This window comes from Oncorhynchus masou, chromosome 6, assembly GCF_036934945.1.
Source record: "Oncorhynchus masou masou isolate Uvic2021 chromosome 6, UVic_Omas_1.1, whole genome shotgun sequence".
In the NCBI taxonomy this organism is placed as follows: domain Eukaryota; kingdom Metazoa; phylum Chordata; class Actinopteri; order Salmoniformes; family Salmonidae; genus Oncorhynchus; species Oncorhynchus masou.
In genome coordinates this window covers 64,314,875-64,338,586 of record NC_088217.1, presented here as the reverse complement: position 1 = coordinate 64,338,586, position 23,712 = coordinate 64,314,875, and the positions used below count along the sequence as shown (strand labels likewise).

Sequence of the window (23,712 nt, the reverse complement as noted above, 5' to 3'; positions counted from 1 at the left end):
ATGATGACAATTTGCATATACTCCAGAATGTTATGAAGAGTGATCAGATGAATTGCAATTAATTGCAAAGTCCCTCTTTGCCATGTAAATCAACTGAATCTCCCAAAAATATTTCCTCTGCATTTCAGCCCTGCCACAAAAGGACCAGCTGAGATCATGTCAGTAATTCTCTCGTTAACACAGGTGTGTGAGGACAAGGCTGGAGATCACTCTATGCTGATTGAGTTCGAATAACAGACTGGTAGCTTCAAAAGGAGGGTGGTGCTTGGAATCATTGTTCTTCCTCTGTCAAACATGGTTACCTGCAAGGAAACATGTGCCGTCATCATTGCTTTGCACAAAAAGGGCTTCATATGCAAGGATATTGCTGCCAGTAAGATTGCACCTAAATCAACCATTTATCGGATCATCAAGAACTTCAAGGAGAGTGGTTCAATTGTTGTGAAGAAGGCTTCAGGGTGCTCAAGAAAGTCCAGCAAGCGCCAGAACCGTCTCCTAAAGTTGATTCAGCTGCGGGATCGTGGCACCACCAGTACAGAGCTTGCTCGGGAATGGCAGCAGGCAGGTGTGAGTGCATCTGCATGCGCAGTGAGGCGAAGACTTTTGGAGGATGGCCTGGTGTCAAGAAGGGCAGCAAAGAAGCCACTTCTCTCCAGGAAAAACATCAGGGACAGACTGATATTCTGCAAAAGGTGCAGGGATTGGACTGCTGAGGACTGGGGTAAAGTCATTTTCTCTGACTTTACCCCATTGCTTGGGGCATCCGGATAAAAGCTAGTCCGGAGAAGACAAGGTGAGCACTACCATCAGTCCTGTGTCATGCCAACAGTAAAGCATCCTGAGACCATTAATTAGGGGGATTGCTTCTCAGCCAGGAGAGTGGGCTCACTCACAATTTTGCCTAAAAACACAGCCATGAATAAAGAATGCTACCAACACATCCTCCGAGAGCAACTTCTCCCAACCATCCAGGAACAGTTTGGTGACGAACAATGCCTTTTCCAGCATGATGGAGCACCTTGCCATAAGGCAAAAGTGATAACTAAGTGGCTCGGGGAACAATTCATTGATATTTTGGGTCCATGGCCAGGAAAATCATTGAGAACTTGTGGTCAATCTTCAAGAGGCGGGAGGATAAACAAAACCCCACCAATTCTGACAAACTCCAAGCATTGATTATGCAAGAATGGGCTGCCATCAGTCACGATGTGGCCCAGAAGTTAATTGACAGCATGCCAGGGCAGATTGCAGAGGTCTTGAAAAAGAAGGGTTAACACTGCAAATATTGACTCTTTGCATCAACTTCATGTAATTGTCAATAAAAGCCTTTGACACTTATGAAATGCTTGTAATTATACTTCAGTATTCCATAGTAACATCTGACAAAAATACCTAAAGACACTGAAGCAGCAAACTTTGTGGACATTAATAATATTTGTGTCATTCTCAAAACTTTTGGCCACGACTGTACAGTACTTATACTGAACAAAAATAGAAACGAAACAAGCTAAAATTGATAAGACTTTATAAAGTTAAAGTTCATTAAAGGAAATCAGTCAATTGAAATAAATTCATTATGCCCTAATCTATCGATTTCACATGACTGGGGATACAGATGTGCATCTGTTGATCACAGATACCTTAAAAAAAAGGTAGGGGACTGGATCAGAAAAGCAATCAGTATCTGGTGTGACCACCATATGCAGCGTGACACATAAAGTTAAAGTTAATCAGTGGCCTGTGGAATGCTTATCCTACTCCTCTTCAATGGCTGTGTGAATTTGCTGGATATTGGTGGGAACTGGAACACACTGTCATACATGCCAATCCAGAGCATCCCAAACATGTTCAATGGGTGACATGTCTGATGATTATGTAGGCCACGGAAGAACTGGGACATTTTCAGCTTCCAGGAATTGTGTACAGATCCTGCAGCATGGAGCAGTGCATGATCATGCTGAAACATGAGGTGATTGCGGAGGATGAATGACATGACAATGGGCTTCATGATCCCGTCACAGCTTATTGTAGAGAAATTAACATTCAATTCTCAGGTAACAGATCTGGTGGACATTCCTGCAGTCAGCATGCCAATTGCATGCTCCCTCAAAACTTGAGATATCTGTGGCATTGTGTTGTGTGACAAAACTGCACATTTTAGAGTGGCCTTCTATTGTCCCCAGCACAAGGTGCACCTGTGTAATGATCATGCTGTTTAAATCAGCTTCTTGACATGCCACACCTGTCTGGTTGATGGATTATCTTGACAAAGGAGAAATTATCACTAAATTTTGTGCACAACATTTTAGGGAAATTAACTTAAGTAGTTTAATCTTCTGGACTTTACTATTTATACTTTTGACAACTTTTACTTTCACTTCACTACATTTCTCAAGAAAATAATATACTTTTTAGTCCATTTATTTCTCTTGACACCCAAAAGTACTAGTTATATGTTGATTATTTAGCAGAACATTTGTACAATTCACACACTTATCAAGAGAATATTAGGAAAGTTAAGAAAATGACTGGAAAAACTGTTAAATCCGCATGGATTGAAGAGGAATTAAAACCTTTTATGGTTGAGGGATAAGGCAAAAGGGATGGCAAATAAGTCTGGCAGCATAAACAATTGGTGAACCTACTGCAAATTGAGAAATTGTGAGTAAACAGAACAAAAATAAGAAACTATACTATGAAACAAAGCTAAATTATATAAAGAATGATAGTAAAAAGATTTTGAGCACCTTAAATGTAATCTTTGGTAAAAAGCAAACTCAGCTCCATCATTCATTGAATCAGAAGGCTTATTCATCACAAAACCCACTGATATTGCCAATTACACATTTTTTAATTGGCAAGATTAGCCAATTTAGGCATGACATGCTAGCAACAAACACCAAACCTACACATCCAACTTTAACTGACAAAATTATAAAAGACAAGCATTGTAATTTTGAAATCCTTAAAGTGAGTGTGGAAGAGGTGATTTCTTTTGTCGTCGATCAACAATGACAAGTCACCTAGGTCTGACAACTTGGATGGAAAATGACTGAGGATGATAGCGGATGATTTTGCCACAGCTATTTGCCATCTTTCAATCTACGCTTACAAAAAGTGTGTGCCCTCAGGCCTTGAGGGAAGAAAAAGTAATTCCACTACCCAAGCATAGTAAAGCACTCTTTACTGGCTCAAATAGCCAATCAATCAGCCTGTTAACAACTCTTAGTAAACTTTTAGAAAAAATTGTGTTTGACCAGATTCAATGCTATTTCACAGTAAATAAATGAACAACAGAATTGCAGCACGCTTATAGGAAAGGGCATTCTATATGCACGACACTTACACAAATGGTGGATAATTGGCTGAGAGAAATTGATAATAAAAATATTGTGGGAGCTATTTTGTTAGACTTTTGACATTATTACTTTTGATCATAGTATGCTGCTGGAAAAATATATAGAGTATGTTATGGCTTTTACACCCCTGCTATATTGTGGATTTTGAAATTATTCATTCTTTTATTTTTGATACTTAAAGGAAAACGCCACCCCAAATCTATCTTTTGGTATTTGTTTCATTAGTCCATTATTGACATAGTCCCAAAATGTTTTGCTTGTGAGCAATCAAGTTATAAAGACATGTACCTTTCAAAATACAGAAATCACATGATGCAAAATGCACCAAACGGGGATGATTTTGGTATTTTAAAAGTTACATATCTGGAAAACTTTGATTTCTGACAAGCAAAACATGTTGGGACTATGTCAACAATGGACTAATGAAACAAATTTTAAAAAAGATAGTTTAGGGTGGAATTTTCCTTTAACCTTTTCACGCTTGAGTTCCAAATATATCAACCGTCGCTCCTCTCAGAATGCTATCACTGTTCCAAAATGTGATTGTTCAGCAACAGGACAGCTACCCGCGCTGCCCTCAAACCAAGGCACGCTGCCTGCTAATTATCTATAGGCTATGCTTCAACTTGTTATTTTCAAATTATTTTCTAACAAGTTTATTTTCTAAAAACAGTTTGACTTGAGGTGTGTTCCGCCTCCTTGTTAATTCACATAAGAAGTGGCCCATTTCAATGTTTGCGGACTATTTATGTTTGAGGCTTTACAGAGAGGATAAAATTCTCTCTTCATCGAGAGCCTGAGTACTTCCTTAGTGTTTCCACAGATCAAGTATGAAGACATTGCACATCTCTAGTCAGAACAGGCCTTGCACAAATCTTTTCCACCAGCACATTTTCTGGCTGGCGCCCGCATTACCTTCTTGGTTGTTTTCCTTACACATTGGACCTTGGACATGTGTGCGTTCCTATCAAAGTAAGTGGCTTATTTGCTGTATATTTTGTTGTCGTTTCTGCTGTAGCACACCATATGTATATATGGATCATAATGTATTCACTGTTTTATTCAAATGTTTTCAAGTACTGGTGACAAATCATGCATTCCAATTCTTGTATAGATTGTAACAGACACATTACTTTTTCGAATGTTGTACTGATTATGAGGAGTTAATGCTAAGCTATTTTCCGGCTATATGTGGCGCCATGTTTGTTGACATCATACAATGCATTCTGGTTGTCATGTAAGCGTCTGTCAGACCAAAGATGTTATTACAAGGGATAGTTCACTTGACTGACTTATGGTGCTTTCAAGACAACTGTGAACTTGGAAAAATACTAGGTCAAATCATGATGTCAATAATCTTCAGGTCGGAAAGTCGGAGCTCAAGAAAGAGGTCAGAGTTCCAGAGTTGGGATTCCGAGTTGGAAGACCGTTCCAAACTATTTTTCTCAGTCGGAGCTTGTTTTTTCCTCAGAGTTCCTAGTTGTCTTAAACGTACTGAAGTCGGAAGTCAGAGATTTCCCAGTTCCCAGTTGTTTTGAACACGGCATCAGATTGTAACTTTGGTACCTCAGGGTTGCCAGCTCAGACCCCCCCCCTTTCCAGGGTTTTTATTTATATTTGGTTTAAAAACTTATCCTGTGTTTGCCCCCCATTTATTGATAAATCCTCCATCATAGTAATATTTCCTGCAGCATATCCCCCCACAATACCTTCCCCCATGTCTACCCCCCATGGACTTGAAAACCCCCTACAAATGAAATTAACCTCACTCACAAACACCCCTAAAATAGTTTAATCCCTGTTTAGCTTTTGCACTACGGTTAGGCTAGGCAGTAGGCTTGTATTTGATGTGATGAGCTGTGAGGTGAAAATATTTTATTTGCTTTATGATGTAAAAAAAAACTATAAATGACTTGTCAAATCATGTGCTCCGGTTCTTGTATACACTGTAACAAGTACACCGATGAAATGCTGAAAAGTGGCTAAATTAAATTAATATTTTTTAGGAAATGGGCGCAGCCGTCTTTGACTTTATTTATTTGCGTCTCATGGTGAATGGCATTCTGGGATTATGGAGTTTTCGCCAGGTGAAACATAAACAAACATGGCTGCCATCATAAGGAATTTAGCTGTTAGCTTTGCTGACACACATTTATTTTCTAAACAACATTACATTAGGCTCTTGTGCTCACCAGAGATGTGGTACATTGTAAACTTGTCTAGCTGTTAGGTCGCTAACTTGTGTTTTGTTTTTGTCAGCGCAACCTGTTATTTAGACTGGTTTATGAAAGGTTCTTTATTTATTTTCATAGTCAACCTCACCCTCCAGATTGAAGTCTTCCACACCGAAACCATTCAACTCATGGAACTCTCATCCCCCAAACAGCTACTCATCCTCGGACACCCCTGGCCTTGTCGTCACAATCCTGCCGTCTCGTGGCGACAAGGTGAACTACTGTTCTGGTCTTCTACCTTCTTCACCAGTTGTCTCAGCCTACCCTGCAGTGCCACCCACCATACCGTCTGAATATGCCCAGTACAGCAATGTCTTCAGCAAAATCAAGGCCTCCACTCTGCCTCCACATTGCCCAGGGGACTGTGCTATTGACTTACTCCCTGTAGTGTCCCCACCAAAGGGTTGTGTTAACCCCCTATCTATCCTGGAAAATTAGGCAATGGAGAACTACATAGATGAAACACTCGAAAATCGAAACACTCGATGGTTTCATTCATCCTTCTTCTTCCAAGGCTGCATCCAGCTTCTTCTTCGTTGGAAAAAAGGACAGTGGTCTTCGTCCATGTATTGAGTACCGTTCCCTGAATGACGTCACGGTCAAGAACCGTTTCCCTCTTCCTCTGATCCCAGTGACCCTTGAACAAGTGGGCCGCGCCAACATCTACACAAAACTCAACCTACGAAGTGCATATAACCTTGTCCGTATACGTGAAGGCGAGGAATGGAAGACGGCCTTTATCACCGCACTTGGGCACTACGAATACCTGGTCATGCCCTACGGTCTTACTAACACCCCCACCGTCTTCCAATCCTTTATGAACAAGGTTTTCCAGGATATGATCAAACACTTTCTCATCATCTACATTGATGACATCCTGATTTACTCCCATTCCCTGAAGGAACACATACAGCATGTGCAAAAGGTTCTTCAATGGCTCCTTGACCATAACCTTTATGTCAAGACTGAAAAGAGAACCTTCCATGTAATCTCGGTAAGTCACCACCACCAGTAACTGGCCCAAACCCACCACCGTTAAGGAACTCCAAATACTATCGACGGTTCATTCGTAACTTCTGTTATACTGCAGCTCCCCTTACTGCCCTTACCAGCCAAAAGACTCTGATCCAGGTACCATCCCCATACCAACGGGCAGACGGAATGCCTGAACCAAGAAATAGGGAAGTACCTCGGCCAACAATGTTCTGCCTCTCCACACTTTTTATGGCCTGGGCCGAATACGCTCAGAACTCACTCATGCATTCATCCTTCCACCTTACTCCGTTTCACTTGGTTACCAACCCCCCATATTTCCCTGGGAGGCGAAGCCTGGTACTGTCCCAGCTGTCGATGACTGGTTTTGGCGTAGTAGCGGATATGGGAGACCCTCACTGGCATCTGCTGGAAGCCTCTAATACCCAGAAACGCTTTGCCGAATACGCCGCCAACCTACGACACTCTTTCACCCCGGACAGCATGTGGGGTTCCGACATACGGCTCCGCCTCCCCTGCAAAAAGTTCTGTCCTCGCTTCATTGGTCCCTTCAAGATAACCCATCGCATCAACCCTGTCACGTACCCCCTCCAGTTACCCCGTCAATATAAAGTCTCCTCGTCCTTCCATGTGTCTCTGTTAAAACCGGTCACCTACAGTCCTCTTCATCCTTTAGTCTCAACCCACAGTGCGCCCCCACCGTTGGACATCGGAGGGGAACCTGCCTACGCCATTCAGGCCATCCATGATTTCAAACACCTGAGAGCCCTATCCACTATCTAGTGGACGGGGAAGGTTATGGGCTTGAAGGGGGGGTGGGCTACCTCGGGGGTGAGGTCTGGCAAGTCAACCTTGTGTTCTGTTTCTTTTGTGTTCTTGAACGTAGCCCTGTCTTTCATTTTTGTTCATTGATTTCACCTGTGTTAGTTACCCACCTGGTCTCATAAGCTCCTGATTTAGTTCAGTTCATTCTGTTTGTGCCTTTGTGAGGTATTGTTCAATTTGACTCAACTAAGCCTTTTCCTAGCTTGTTTGTGCGATCCAGTTATAGTCTTCAGTCCTAGTTTTGATTCACCTGCCTGTTTGCCTGGCCTGCATTTGACCACGATTCATGCGCTCTGCGAGGGCGAAATAAACACCTGCTGTCCTCTGCGCGTGAATCTACACCTTTTTCTCCCTGAGTATTCATTACAGTTTATGGAATGAGTTTGACTGTGGATGTGTTCCGTGTGATTTCTTGGATGATGAAGTTCGCATTTATCTTTTATGTTCTGTTGCTGTCATAATAAAAGGTCAAATTGAGGAATAAAGTTTAAGACCTTAATTTTCCATCAGTACAAAAAAATATGTAGATGTTGTTCAGACAACAATGCTGTTTAGACGCGTTTGTTGCGTCGTACATTCTGTTGCTACTGTTCCAGTCACATATTGGAGAGCATACGCTGCAGGGACCACTCAACAAATACGTGATCATACGTGTCAAAGGGTTCAGCATATTTTAGTAATTACATTTACTTTTGAGACTTAAGTATATGTAAAACCAAATACTTTTACTCAGGTAGTATTTTACTGGGTGATGACAATTTGGTATTTTTTCCACTACTCGTTCTAACTCAAACACCTTATAAGGGTATGTGTAGGAGCAATAATTTGTAATTTGGGCAGAGCAAAGCAGCAAGAGAGAGAGAATATAATGTCTAAAACAAGTGGCGATGTCATGACTTCCGCCAAAGTTGGTCCCTCTCCTTGTTCGGGCGGTGTTCGACGGTCGACGTCACCGACCATCTAGCCATCGCTGATCCATTTTTCATTTTCCATTGGTTTTGTATTGTCTTACATCACACCTGGTTTGAATCCCATCAATTACATGTTGTGTATTTCACCCTCTGTTTCCCCTCATGTCCTTGTCGGTGATTGTTTGTTGTATGTTTGTGCAAGATTATGTTCTGGTGCGCAACTGGTGTTTCACCCCATTATTTTATTTTGTACATTTTTGTTAACGGAGTTTGAGTACTTATTAAACTGCTTCGTTTATACCAAGTTCATTCTCCTGCGCCTGACTTCCCTGCCACCAGCACGCACTCCATTACAGGCGAGGTGCAGTGTTTGAGTGTTTGTTGACTTAACAGGCATTGAGAGGTCCTGTGTGGCAAATGTCAAGTCTGGAGCCAGGAATGCTTGGCATGAAGAGCTGAGGCTCGCCAGTTTTACATATCCTGGCGCGGGAACAAAGAGGTTGTGTGCTGTGGGATGCATAAAACATGAGCAGCAAACGAAGATGCAGGCTGTAGCATACACTAGCAGAAAAAGGCAACTAACGACACAGATGCACACACGCACATGCCCAAGCACACACATACATGCAAAGCTGTGGTTCTCGCTGTTGCAGTGTTATAGACCATTAAAGCCTAATCGGCTCAACCTAACACACACCTGACTGTAACAGATGCTTGGAACAAGACAAATATATTCCGACACGGCATGCACAAGAAAAACTCATTTGATCAAGCGGTGGCAATAGTCATGGCACCATGTGAGGTATTTTGTAACGGTCACTCACGAATGTGCTTGTCGGTGTGTTCAGGGTTGTCACTCACACGTGCTGGTTTGTCGCTAGCTTGCTATTGTGAGTGCTTGCTTGTTTTGGTATCTGTCTGTCTATGGATGAGTGTGTGTGAGTGTGTTTGTCTATTACCTTGTTTATTGTCCATCCACTAATATCAGTCAAGTTAGCATCAGTCAAGTTAGCACCTCTTGCGTTACCTAGCCCCTGGATACAGTTGAATCGCGTCCGTTAAATTTTTGATCAGGGCCTTTTTTTTGGCCTGGCTGCCCTCTAGTTGCCCATTGTCTACGTCCCAAATGGCACCCTATTTAGTGCACAACTTTGATCATGGTCCAAAGAGCTTTAGTCAAAGGAAGTGCACTATATTGGGAAAAGGCTACCCTTTGGAACGCAGCCATTATCTGCTGTGTTTGCTTTCCAACAAGTATTGATTACACAGTCTCAGAATGGAGGGCACGCACCGGCTCTGGGGCTATGATGCAATCATGTAGAAATCATTTTCAGCAAGCCCAGCCACACAACACTAATCAGCCTGATAGATGGGTACGCGGAATCGTTCTAATGAAGTCTTGCCTAGTCATTCATCACAGGAAGTAGTGTGTGTATATATTTATGTGTGCAAACATAAGCACGCATACACACACAGACACATTCACACACAGAATGCCCTTTTAGATTACTAACGGGGATTCAGTAGTTCAACCAGAAAATCAAGGGCTTTCACTTTCTGAACAGACATATCAATGTGTATAGGTTATAGTCTGGTGTGTTCAAACATTAATCCCAGTACACACACACACACAAAAACACAAACACAAACACACAAACACACACACACACACACACACACACACACACACACACACACACACACACACACACACACACACACACACACACACACACACACACACACACACACACACACACACACACACACACACACACACACACACTCTCTCTCTTGTACAGGTAAACTTTCCCTAACCACTAACTCGTACTCTTACCCTAATCCTAAAACTAACCCTAAGCTCCTGACCCTAATTCTAACCCTAACACTAATTCTAACCTTAACTTCTTTGGGGTACCCCCCCTTCTTCTCAATTTCCGCCTAAAGACACCCTAATCAAACTGCCTGTAGCACAGGCCCAGAGGCGAGGATATGCATATTCTTGGTATCATTTGTAAGGAAACACTCTGAATTGTGGAAATGTGAATTGAATGTAGGAGAATATAACACAATACATCTGGTAGAATAAAATACAAGGAAATAAACATACGTTTTCTGTTTTTATTGTTGCTGCATCATCTTTCAAATGGCCAATAACAGCCAAACATACAGATGGGATGCTGTGGATGATTTATATGAAGAACATAAGATGTCAACAATAGCTGAGCAAAGTATTAGACAGATAACTTGAAAAATGAGCGAGCTACATGACATTGAGCATGAAGTCACCCAGGTGTCCCACACAAATGTACCCAAGTGGCCGAATTGGTACAGTGATACATTTTGAAGGAAAAACTATATACAAAATACATAAATGCTATTCTAACACACCCCCAAAAAATGTATATATATATGAAAAATAAAATATAATAAATAATAATAAACAAACAAATAACAAGGGTAACTATTTACACATTTTCTATTTACAATATTGTGAAAACCCTCAGTCCTCTACACAATATTGTGCTGCTGGTGCCATGGCCCATAGTAGTCTCTTTCTGCTGTAAAGCAGAGGCTTACTGAACAGGTGGTGCAGGTGATGGGGCATTTCCTGTGACAAAGGGCACAACGGCGTCTCCCTACGGTGCCCTTTTTGCCCTGAGGCACATTCATGCCTGCAGAGCTGAATCTGGGCAGGTGAACACCACTGGTTGGAGCAGAAGGTGCTGCAGTAGACTTGCTGTAGCTAGCAAGCTCCTGGATGAGCAGCTCCCTGAAGGCTAACTGTGAGATGGGGGGCTATCCACAGCGCTTGGCCATTTCCTTCTGGAGGATGAAGGAATTCACCACAGCAATGTCAATGAAATTTTAAAGAAATGTTTTGTACCATTTCATGCTCTTGTGAAGAACATTGTAGTATCCTATCAGCGCATCTGACAGGTCCACACCCCCCATGCTCTTGTTGTAGTCCTTCACAGCAGCTGGAATCGGGACATTTTTTGTGGTCCATGCCCCGGCACCGTCCTTCACACGCCTGACGACGTGATCTCCACTGAAGGACTTGTGGATACTGGAGCACAGGACCACCTCTCTGGTATCCATCCACTTCACAAACAGCAGGCCATCTTCACGGATCCATCGCATGGTACCCCGCACAGCCCGCTTAGGCATGTCGTTCACCTTGGTCTTTGGAAATCCCACCTTGTTGGTACGAATGGTGCCACAAGCCGACACCTCCTGCTTCCTCAGCTCTGTAAACAGGGTAAGGCTTGTGTAGAAGTTGTCCACAAACAGTTTGTAGCCATTCCCCAGTAGTTGAAAATCCAATAACTCCATAACGGAATCATAACTCAGTCCATTACCGGTAGCAAAATGCAAGTGTAGGCACACACAGAATCAGCCAAAACAAACAGCTTGTTACGCATGTATTGCTCGAGGCTGATTTTGACCTTTGAGGCTACCATCCTCTCATCGATGGACAGGTTCTGGGCGGGCTGAAAATAAGTCTTGCAGGCATCAACGATGCTGGGGTAAAGAGGTTTTATTTTATAGAGCCTATCATACCTTGGTGTGCCTCTCTTCTTGTCATTCTCCCCATCAACTTCTGGGTCACTGATGTGAAGCGCCCATGACATAGAAACCTTTTACAAGACATGACAGTCATGGGGAAAGGCAGTTGATAGAGAGCTGACGTTTTCCAGTAGTCCCTTAGACTTTTCAACTTCACCAGCCCCATGTAAATGACCATTGAAAAGTAGCAGAAAAGGTCTGACATGGAAATGGTCTTCCATGCCTCTTTCTTTCCTGCCTGCTTCTTAGCCCCATACTTATTGGTGTTCGCCACCAGGAAATCAACAACTGACGAGGTGAAAAACAGTTGAAAAAGTTGAAGGGGGCTGCACTTTGCAGTCATGGTTAGTAGGGGTCCTGGCTGCCTTTTGGGTCTAAAAACTGGTGGATTTGGTTCCACATCATCTTCTAACACAGAGTGCCAACGACCCGATGGCCCTCTGTCTGCAGGTTTCTCTCTTCCCCACCTCCTCTTCTTTGTCACTGACTTCACAACTCGAGATGACCGCGTAGGTGTGGAGCCGGAGACAGCGGGGGTCCGGCTGGATGAACCAGCTTCAGAGGGAGATGGACACCTAGACATTGGCGGCTCATAATCAGAATCACTGCCACTGAAATATTTAAAAAAATCAATAACAATACTTTCATGTATGAGCCCTGTATAAACACATACAATAAACAGATATATATAGAGTACAGGGAACATAATCACTATGGTGAAGTGCTGTTCCATTCCATGTTTATGTAAAATACATTTAAAAAATATATCACACACACACACAGTATTGCCAATGTGTACTTTACACATTTCATTACAGATTATATTTTTATAAAATAAGAAAATTAAAAAAATATATACAATTAATATTATTTCATATTAATTTCAAACAATGACATTAGCATTAGAACTTACCAATCCAGCATGGCATCCTCTCCGTGCAGAAACATTTCTTCCGCCTGGGAGTCAAAACTAGCAAAACAAGCTTCGCTGAAAGATTCATCTTCCTGAAGAACCTCGGTCTCGCTGTCTCAAACAATTTCCTCTATAATTAGGGTTAAATCTGTATACCTAGATTTTGTTTTAGCTTTTCCTGATTTATTCGCCATAATTTAAATATATAAACTTGTTGAAAATGCTATTGAATATGTACTGCTATGCGTAACACTCGTGGCTCCGTCAAGCGTCATGTAGGATTTGCAATGGCGAATTAACCTCTTTTACGACAGAGTTTACGACAAAGGCTGGTCTTCGAACGTATAACCATTACATATTGCCGTTTACCTCAGCTCATTGGCTCTCTTCCAAGCTAGATTTCAAGAGGATCAGTGGTCATTGGGCCAAAATACAGTCAATCAATGATAGACCGGTCCTACCATTGGTGCGCAATGAGGTCATTGATTGGTGTCTTCAAATCGGATTTTTACGGTCAATACGTCCCGGGAAAAGAACCATCATGTATGGTTGTGTTAGTAACAACCAGAGGATTGCAATGAAACCAACCATGACTGGATAGACATTTGCTTAGTGTGTGTAATTACCACGAACGCTTCATCCAAAGTTGAATGAGACGGAAATCACGATGCAACCGGTTTTCAAATGTTTTGTGTTAGGCTATACAAATTGATTTTATCATACAAAACAAACATTCACAGTGTAGTTAGGACACTTGGCATTGCCACCAGAGGAAGATCTTCAATGGTAAGCGATTTATTTTATTGTTATTTCTGACTTTCGTGACGCTAATGCTTGGTTGGAAAATGCTAGTAATACTTGTGTGTGTGTGGGGCGCCGTCTTCAGAAAATCGCATGTTTGCTTTTGCACACACACACAGCCATAGAGGCCTATCGATGGGATATAACCTTCTGTTAAGAGAGCAGGTGCTAGATTGGGTGAGCACAATACTATGCCACCTATTGTCCTGCCTATTTCTTCGCTCGGAAAAAGAGTAACCACTGTGAATTATAACTATGGACAACTGCTCGCTGTTCCCATGAAAGATGCATGGACACTGCTGACCTCATGCCAGGGCAGCGGAGTATCTCTTACACTTCACCACAACGCTGTTTTATTTTACAACGCATGGTCAGGTTGTATACCAGTCATATAAGGACGTTTTACTAAGATATTTCTAGCAGCCAGAAAAGGCTGTCTATCTGGTTGTCATCTGGTTATATGACATATTTTTTCTCTAATTTTCAAAATCATGAAAAAGGTCTCTTTAATTAACTTGTTATAACAGAGATCAGGTAGCAACACATCTGCCACGGTGATTCTCAACACTGAAGCTCCCCAGGGGTGCGTGCTCAGTCCCCTCCTATACTCCCTTTTCACCCACGACTGCATGACCAGGCACGACTCCAACACCATCATTAAGTTTACTGAACGACACAACAGTGATCACCGTCAACGACAAGACAGCCTATAGGGAGGAGGTCAGAGACCTGGCTGGGTGGTGCCAGAATAACAACCTATCCCTCAAGGAGATGATTGTGGACTACAGGAAAAGGAGGACCGAGCACGTCCCCATTCTCATCGATGGGGCTGTAGTGGAGCAGGTTGAGAGCTTCAAATTCCCTGGTGTCCACATCAACAACAAACTAGAATGGTCCAAACACCAAGACAGTCGTGAAGAGGGCACGACAAAGCCTATTCCTCCTCAGGAAACTAAAAAGATTTGGCATGGGTCCTGAGATCCCCAAAAGGTTCTACAGCTGCAACATTGAGAGCATCCTGACCGGTTGCATCACTGCTTGGTACGGCAACTGCTCGGCCTCTGACCGCAAGGCACTTCAGAGGGTAGTGCATACGGCCCAGTACGTCACTGGGGCAAAGCTGCCTGCCATCCAGGACCTCTACACCAGGCGGTGCCAGAGGAAGGCCCTGAAAATGTTCAAAGACCCCAGCCACCCCAGTCATAGACTGTTCTCTCTACTACCGCATGGCAAACGGAACCAGCGTGCCAAGTCTAGGACAAAAAGGCTTCTCAACCATTTTTACCCCAAAGCCATAAGACTCCTGAACAGGTAACCAAATGGTTACCCGGACTATTTGCATTGTGTGTGCCCACCCAACCCCTCTTTTACGCTGCTGCTACTCTCTGTTTATCGTATATGCATAGTCAACTATACACTTTAACTATACATTAATGTACATACTACCTCAATAAGCCTGACTAACCGGTGTCTGTATATAGACTTGCTACTCTTATTTTCAAATGACTTTTTACTGTTGTTTTATTTCTTTACTTACCTACATACACACACACACACACATACTTTTTTTCTCTGCACTATTGGTTAGATCCTGTAAATAAGCATTTCACTGTTGTATTCGGTGCACGTGCCAAATAAACTTTGATTTGATTAGTTGGTTGTAAACTGGTTGTATGATGTCTTCTTAACCAGAAAACAAATTCACAACCAGAACATAACGTTATTAAATATTGTGTGCCAAAAAAACGGAGAAACAAAACAGTTCTAGGTCCTTCTGAGTGCTCTTCAGGCCAAGCGTCTGTCATGACGCCCCCCCCCTTCTCTATATCTCCACAGTTGTATGACAAAATGGCAGGTTGTAAATTCCTTTAAGAGACCCTCTCCCTGTTTGGACATGCAGTATGGGGAGAGAGGACTTCACAGTGGAACAAAGAAGCTGTTCCCACAAACTCCTACATCCCCAAAAGTTTTGAGAATGTAGAACTGGTCAGTGGGGAAGCAAAAAATGACCATGTCGAATTTGTTTTATTTGGTGACCTCATGAACGACAGGAGACACACATTAAGAAGTATACACATAATTGTTTTTCATAGTAATTTACGATCAGTCAGTGGCCATGCTCCCGTGAGCACAGACATTACACGGCGTCATGGAACGCGCCCCCTTTTCTACTGAAATTATAAAACCTACTTCCGACAAAATTTACATTCGTCCAAAACACGCCGCTTTGCTTCCGGTGTGTGAAGTGGTTCTATCTGTGACCTGAATGATCCACCATTGAGACCAGAAAACATGGAAGCTATTGCTACATGTTGAAATGGTTGGCAACTCTACCAAAGGACAAGACCAGAGAACGTGGAGATCATCCACGCTGAAATGGTTAAGAAATGATAAAATAACAAGTCCAGATTATGGCAAGAACAGCTCAAATTATCAAAGAGAAAGGACAGTCCATAATTACTTTAAGACACGAAGGTCAGTCAATACAGAACATTTGGTCAGTCAATACAGAAAATTTAAGCTTAATGATGAGAACCGCCACAGGAAAGGAAGACCCAGAGTTACCTCTGCTGCAGAGGATAAGTTCATTAGAGTAACCAGTCTCAGAAATTGCAGCCCAAATAAATGCTTTGCAGAGTTCAAGTAACAGACACAATTCACATCAACTGTTCAGAAGAGACTGTGTGAATCAGGCCTTCATGGTCGAAATTTCTGCAAAGAAACCACTACTAAATGACACCAATTAGAAGAAGAGACTTGCTGGGGCCAAGAAACAAGAGCAATGGACATAAGACCGGTGGAAATTTGTCCTTTGGTCTGGAGTCCAAATTGGAGATTTTTGGTTCCAACCGCTGTCTTTGTGAGACGCGGTGTTGGTGAGCGGATGATCTCAGCAAGTGTATTTCCCACAGTAAATCATGGAGGAGGAGGTGTTATGGTGTGGCCTTGCTGGTGACACTGTCTGTGATTTATTTAGAATTAAAGGCACACTTAACCAGCATGACTACCACAGCATTCAGCAGCAATGCACCATCCCATCTAGTTTGGGCTTAGTGTTATATGTGTTATTTCATAGGCGCAATAAGCATAAATTGCAATTATGTAAGGAATTGGGAGGCCACTTGATTTCAACATCTAAACAAAGTATAACAGTTAGTATAACAGTCTTTGGCTAAAATGCTGCTAGCGGTACTTGGTACTGCAATGCCACACACGACAAGCTGTACTTGGTACAGCACGACAAACTGTACTTGGTACTGCACGACAAGCTGTACTCGGTACTGCACGACAAGCTGTACTTGGTACAGCACGACAAACTGTACTTGGTACTGCACAACAAACTGAGCATGTATTTTCCAGGATCAATTTTCATTAATAGTGCTGTCTTAGTAGTGTCTGCTTTGCATGCAATTTGAGGAGTTGAGACAAAAAAAGGGTATTGTTAGAAAGGTTAACAAATAATGTCTAAATGTCAGTGTCCTTATCACTGATTTTGTTGGACCAAACCTCAAATGCAAATGGCGAGTTAAAACCGCTTGTCAGAAAGGAAGAAGAGATCTTTCACCTTTGTTGTTGTGAGTGGCAGGGAAAGGGGCTTGGCGTTTTTGAGTAAATGGGAAGGTGTGCACAGCACAGAATGAAGTGAAAGAGATGAGACCAAAAAGACAACATGAGAACAAGTGGACATAAATGCTCCTAAAAACAAGACATCTTTGATGGGGTAAGACAGTCGATCCAAGCTTATGAGTCATTTATATTAATTTTAAAGTCCCAAAATGGATGTACCAATCACCAACTTTAGCTTTAATTGTCCAGTCCAAAGCATCACTTATCAATTCAAATCAGAGCAGTTCAGCGAGATAGGAAGTGATAGCAGGAGACTCACTGTGTTGAAGTTGGGGAAGAGTCCCACTGCTGATGTGGTGTCCACTGGGAAGGACATGAAGGACTTCATATCCAGAGTGGACTGCGTCATAACAGGAGGGGTCCGCACCAACGCCGGGAGACAGCTGCTATGGAAGGCACTTCCTACAGAAAGAGAGAGAGAGAGAACGCAATTTAGCAACAGTAGAGAGAGACAAAGCGATAGTGAGGGGAGCAAGAGACAGAGTTAAATTAGATACATAAATGTCTTCCAAACTCAGGAAATCATGGTTATATCTGCAGCAGTGCTTGCACACACATGTAATTCATTCCTACGGACGGCATCAAGAGGACGGAGGAAGAGGAGATGGAGCGTGGATAAGTATTTTATTTTATTTAACCTTTATTTAACTAGGCAAGTCAGTTAAAAACACATTCTTATTTACAATGACAGCCTACACTGCCTTAGACCGCCGCGCCACCTGGGAGCCCAAGTATTCAGTGATGCGTGAGAGAGTAACAAGACACACACACAACATGCCTTCAGAATTTCCCTACTGCATACATTTTTTTGCTCTGCCACTGAGCTCATGGATCCCCTCGTAGACAATCATGTCATACAGTACGACGCAGCAAGGGACTAGAATGCACCTGTGCTGAGGCAGCATGGTAATTCTGCACCCAGTGAACCATTGATACAATCCCACATCAAACCAGTCAAACATACATGCTGAATCTCCAGAAAACAGTCCCACTCAAAATAACCCAACACATCATAATATATAGCACAGTACATCCATTTTAGCAGACGGTTTTATCAAAAGCATCGTACAGACTAATACACACTGAAATGTAACTTGCAATATCTTATAACAACATTGTAGATCATAGCCCTTGACTTAGATCATCACATAATCCATTATTGATGATGTGTAAGCAGACAGAATTCTATGAAAGCGTACAACTGATGAAATCCAATTAAAATGCAAACAACAACAATAAATCAATAACGAGTTTGAAATTTTGGCAACTATACATCACAACAGGACGAATACATCACAGCAGAGTTTCAGAAAACGTGTCTAACTTTATTTTCAATATCTTTTCAGATAAAAACACACACTTTGGAATGTGGTTTTGGAGGAACGGTGGATCCGAGGCAACGTTAAGGTATATTTGTTTTATATTACCTTTATTTATGCAAGGAGTTTATTTATACAAGGGTCTCTTTCACAAGAAGCCCTGCATCTACAATTTCATTTGAGAAAATCAAAAATCAAATACAATATAAAACAAGTAAAATACCACACAACACACATTTACAAGAAAACAATTACATTCCTCAATAAGAAGGTCCGCAATCATTATTTGAAATTGCCCGAGTGGCACAAAAACATTCCATTGTAATGTTTTTTGTAGTTGGTTCCAGCAATGAGGTGCTTTAAAATTAAATGTGGATTTACCTAGTTTGGTGGAGACCTGAGGAACCTCCTTTTTTTCAATTTCACCTAAAATGACATACCAAATATATCTCAGGTCAGGCCCTGAAGCAAGGATATGTATATTTACATATTTGATAGTAAACACTTTGAAGTTTGTGTAAATGTGAATTGAATGTAGGAGAATATAACACAATAGATCTGGTGGAAGAAAATACAAAGAAAAAAACAACCGTTTCTTTTTCTACAACCATCTTTGAAATGCAAGAGAAAAGTCCCAGTTCTAGCAATCACTCCAAGTCTGATGGTGTCCACAAGATGGCAGCAGTGTATGTGCAAAGTTTCAGACAGATAACTTGAAGTATGAGCGAACTACATAACATCTAGTGTGAAGTCACCCAGGTACATTTGGGCAAATCGTGAAGGAGACATTTGCATTCATATTACATTTTTTTCTGCAAGAATATTGTCAAATATGTATACTTGGATTTTGATTTAGCTTTTCCGGTATTAGTAGCCATATTATAAGTTCAACATTTGCAAAAACAACCCATTTTTACAACTTCATAACTCTGAATATTAATTATAATTTTTGTCCAAAAGAAAAGGGCATGCTGTTGTACTCATTGGCTATCTAGCTAGCTTTGTTGACCCTGATGGGAGTTTATTTGACAAAGTTAGAGTCGTTCAAGTGAAGACCGCCTGCGTCATCAGCGTGCCATGAAGGCGTCGCTCTCTGACCAAATATAGTGTCCTATAGGATATACTACACCGCGAATGATATAGTGAAGTCTGGTTACATTCTAGGATCTCTGAGGAATACATGCGAACGTGATTTGGCTGGTTGACACAACGTTTAGGGTTAGATTTTCACAGATTCCTTTCTTTGCAAATTGAACGAGTGGAAATGCAAAAATCGATCGCGCATGCTATATGGACCTTTTTAGAATATGAAAAATTATTTTATCTAACAAAACAACAACGCATGCTATCTCTGGGACCCTTTAGATGATAGATCAGAGCAAGATTTCAGAATGTAAGTACATGTTTCACCTTCAGAGGTGAATTTATCAAACCTAATGTGCGTGAAAAGTGTTTTGTTGTTAGGAGCTCTCCTCAAACAATAGCATGGCATTTTTTCGCAGTAATAGCTACTATAAATTGGACAGTGCAGTTATATTAACAAAAATGTATGCTTTCAGCCGATATTAAGACACTTATAAGTATCGACATTTATTGCTTCTCTAAAACTTGCGATCGTGACACAAGGCGCTGCATGATTTACAACTGTCCCGTTGCCAGGACGCCGATCCGTACCAGGTATGAGGTGCTTTAAAATTAAATGCGGATTTACCTATGTTGGTGGAGACATGAGGAACCTCAGGTTAACCAACCCCATGGTGTCTCATGTTTTTATATTTTAACAGCAAAGTTAAGGTCAGTAGAGCTTAGCAAACAAAAAGGGAATACAGAAGTGATTTACGGCACTTTAATGAAGACCAGCTAACCTTTTGGGTAAGTCTCTGAGACATCTAACATTTTCCAGTTGCCTTTCCCGTTGAAGTGGATGAAAAGCATGCCGTGTCATTTAAGGGAACCAACAACTCATGCACATCTGCATGGAATAAGGTCAACGTAAAGAGTGTTTATTGAAAATTATTGATAACATGGAGCAGGCTAACTGACAGCTTAATCCAGAGCTTTAGGTTAACGGCCTCAATTAGATCCTCTTTCCTAAGGTCATACCAAACTCTCGATGCAATAGAGCATCCCTCTCATCTCTTTTGATGAAATATTCATTTGACAATGTCAGGCCATAGAAAAAATAATGTTTTGAACAAAAGCTATTGGTGCCTGAGGCTGGCCTTGTCGTTAAAGCATGTATATGATTCCTCTGCCTGCCATGGTACAAATCTCAGCATCTGCAGCTCCCTTCTCTCTATCTCCCCTTCATTTCATACTATATCTGTCAAACAATAAAATATGGATGGACAGTAACATTTTGCAGGTATAATTTTACTCATTAAAACATGATTGCGAGATTATGCTCAAATATCAATATAAGTTATAGCACAGCACACCAGTAACAGATATACACTGGTCATATTAGTGATGCTGTAATAAGAAAGAAACGTATGCTAACAATCTCTTTGAACTCTCATCAATATTCAAAGCAGTGATCGCAGCTCCACAGCCAGACTGGAGAGAGACAAAAACAGCCGGCACACTCTGTTCTGAATAACATCAAGGCAATTTTAAATCTGAAATAGTCACTAAGGAAACACAATGACGATTCAAAGAAATGTTGAGCAAATTACAATACCAAAACAAAATTATTTAATGGCAGCACGCACACACCATTTTTTTAGCCTGGATAATACCTGCCAGCCTTGGACCGTTTTTCTCCACTACAACGTCAGATTCCTGCTGTAAACCCTGGACCATTGATCATCACATCTAGCTAGCTGCCACTGAGTGACCCAGCCCTGAAGCTAGCCCTGAGCCAGGCGCATCTCCCGGCTAGCAAACAAAATTACCACAACTACACTACCTCTTTCGTCATCTGGCCCGGCGCCCCGCCCCACCACAAGTGGCCCGCAGACGTATTTCCATCAGCTGTTCTTTCAACCGGTCTTTGCCGGAAGACGGAGCAGACGCTTCTACTTACCCTGGACTGCTAACTTTAAACGCAGTGTCTCCCTCGTGCTAGCGTAGTAACAAATACCTAGCGGCTTGCCTTTTTCATCTTTTGCTGTACACTGGACCCTATGATCACTTGGCTACATAGCTGATGCCTGCTGGACTGTTCATTTATCACCACTTTGTTTACCTAAGTTTATTTGTTGGCCCTAGCCCCGAACTGTGTGTCGTTAACCGTGTGTAGTTAACCCTGTGTGTAGTTAACCGACCCTCTCTGCCCATACATGGCCATTTTACCTGTTGTTGTCTTAGCTGATTAGATCTTGTTGTCTTTTCTGTTGATGACTTAGCAATCTCCCAATCAACACCTATGATTGATTTATGCCTCGCTTTATGCCTCTCTCAAATGTCAATATGCCTTGTATACTGTTGTTTAGGGTAATTATCATTGTTTTAGTTTACTGCGGAGCCCCTAGTCCCACTGTACATGCCTTAGATACCTCCTTTGTCCCACCTCCCACACATGCTGTGACCTCACCCAGTATAACCAGCGTGTCCAGAGATGCAACCTCTCTTATCATCACTCAGTGCCTGGGCTTACCTCCACTGTACCCGCACCCCACCATACCCCTTCCTGCACATTATGCGATGAATCTATTCTACCACGCCCAGAAATCTGCTCCTTTTATTCTCTGTCCCCAAAGCACTAGACAACCTGTTTTGCTAGCCTTTAGCCTTACCCTCATCCTACTCCTCCTCTGTTCCTCGGGTGATGGAGGCTAACCCAGGCCCTGCGTGTCCCCAGGCACTCTCATTTGTTGACTTCTGTAATTGAAAAAGCCTTGGTTTCATGACAGTTAACATCAGAAGCCTCCTCCCTAAATTTGTTTTACTCACTGCTTTTAGCACACTCCGCCAACCCTGATGTCCTTGCCGTGTCTGAATCCTGGCTTAGGAAGGCCAGTTCTCTGCTGCCAGTGACTGGAACGAATTGCAAAAATCGCTGAAGCTGGAGACTTACATTTCCCTCACTAACTTTAAACATCAGCTATCTTAGCAGCTAATCGATCTCTGCAGCTGAACATGGTCCATCTGTAAATAGCCCTCCAATCTACCTACGTCATCCTAATATTGTTTTTATTTACTTTGCTGTTTTTTTGCACACCAATATCACTACTTACACACCATCATCTACTCATCATCATCTGCTCATCTATCACTCCAGTGTTAATCTGCTAAATTGTAATTACTTTTTTGCCCTTGGAATGCTGAGCTCTCCCCATTGTTTTCCTATGGAGAGGCATGCCGGTCTATTTCACCAAATATCTCACTGTGTACACTTTGTTTTTTTCAAGTCGGGTGTAACCGGTGTGAAATGGCTAGCTCGTTAGCGGGGTGCGTGCTAATAGTGTTTCAATCAGTGACGTCACTCACTCTGAGACCTTCAAGTAGTTGTTCCTCTTGCTCTGCAAGAACCATGGCCATGGATTTTGTGGAGCGATGGCTAACAATGCTTTGAGGGTGGTTGTTGTCTTTGGGTGCAGAGGGTCCCTGGTTTGAGGGACCCTCTGCACCCAAAGGGACCCTCAAACCAGTCATAACGGTCATATCTCAGTTATTGTTTTCATATCTATAAAAAATCAGCTGTTTTCTTTACTTTCAGAGAGCGAGCTGATCAAGGGGTCGAAAATGTAGATATTGCCAGATGTTCACTGTCTGAGGAACAGGCCGAGGAAGCTTTATTGCTGGCAAAAGTGTCCATAACCAGAGGTAATTAAACTGTTCTGTGTTCTTTTTCTCCATCTCTGCCTGTCTTGTTGTACACAGAACTTGTTTCACATGCATTAATTAAAAAAAAACTTAAGATGTCAGCTGCTAATTTTCAGATTTACACCACATAAACACAGCCATTTTCACAAGACTATGTGTTGCTGTCTGTTGCTGCCAAGTCATTATTTCCCTGAGGGTTAGCCTTGCAATTACCAAGTGGTGAGACACAGAATTCTATATTTAAATGTTTCATGTACACTCTGATAGGTGTCTGTGTCACATACAGTATCTTCTATTGACATTATCTTCTATTGTTTGTCCTCATGTGTCTGTTTTTCAGCATAAAGTACTCTGTAGCCACTTAGTGTGGACACCAGGTGAGACCACACACAA

General features: G+C 42.0%; 1 protein-coding gene across 2 annotated transcripts in view; it reads right to left on the bottom strand.

Moving 5' to 3' along the window:
- The window catches only part of LOC135542432 (zinc finger protein 385B-like), a 148,540-nt gene that overhangs the window by 48,241 nt on the left and 76,587 nt on the right, over positions 1–23,712 (bottom strand). For both annotated transcript variants that reach the window (XM_064969370.1, XM_064969371.1), the window contains one exon: positions 17,493–17,635. In XM_064969370.1, coding sequence (XP_064825442.1) covers positions 17,493–17,635 — 143 coding nt within the window. The remainder of the gene's footprint in view (positions 1–17,492; positions 17,636–23,712) is intronic.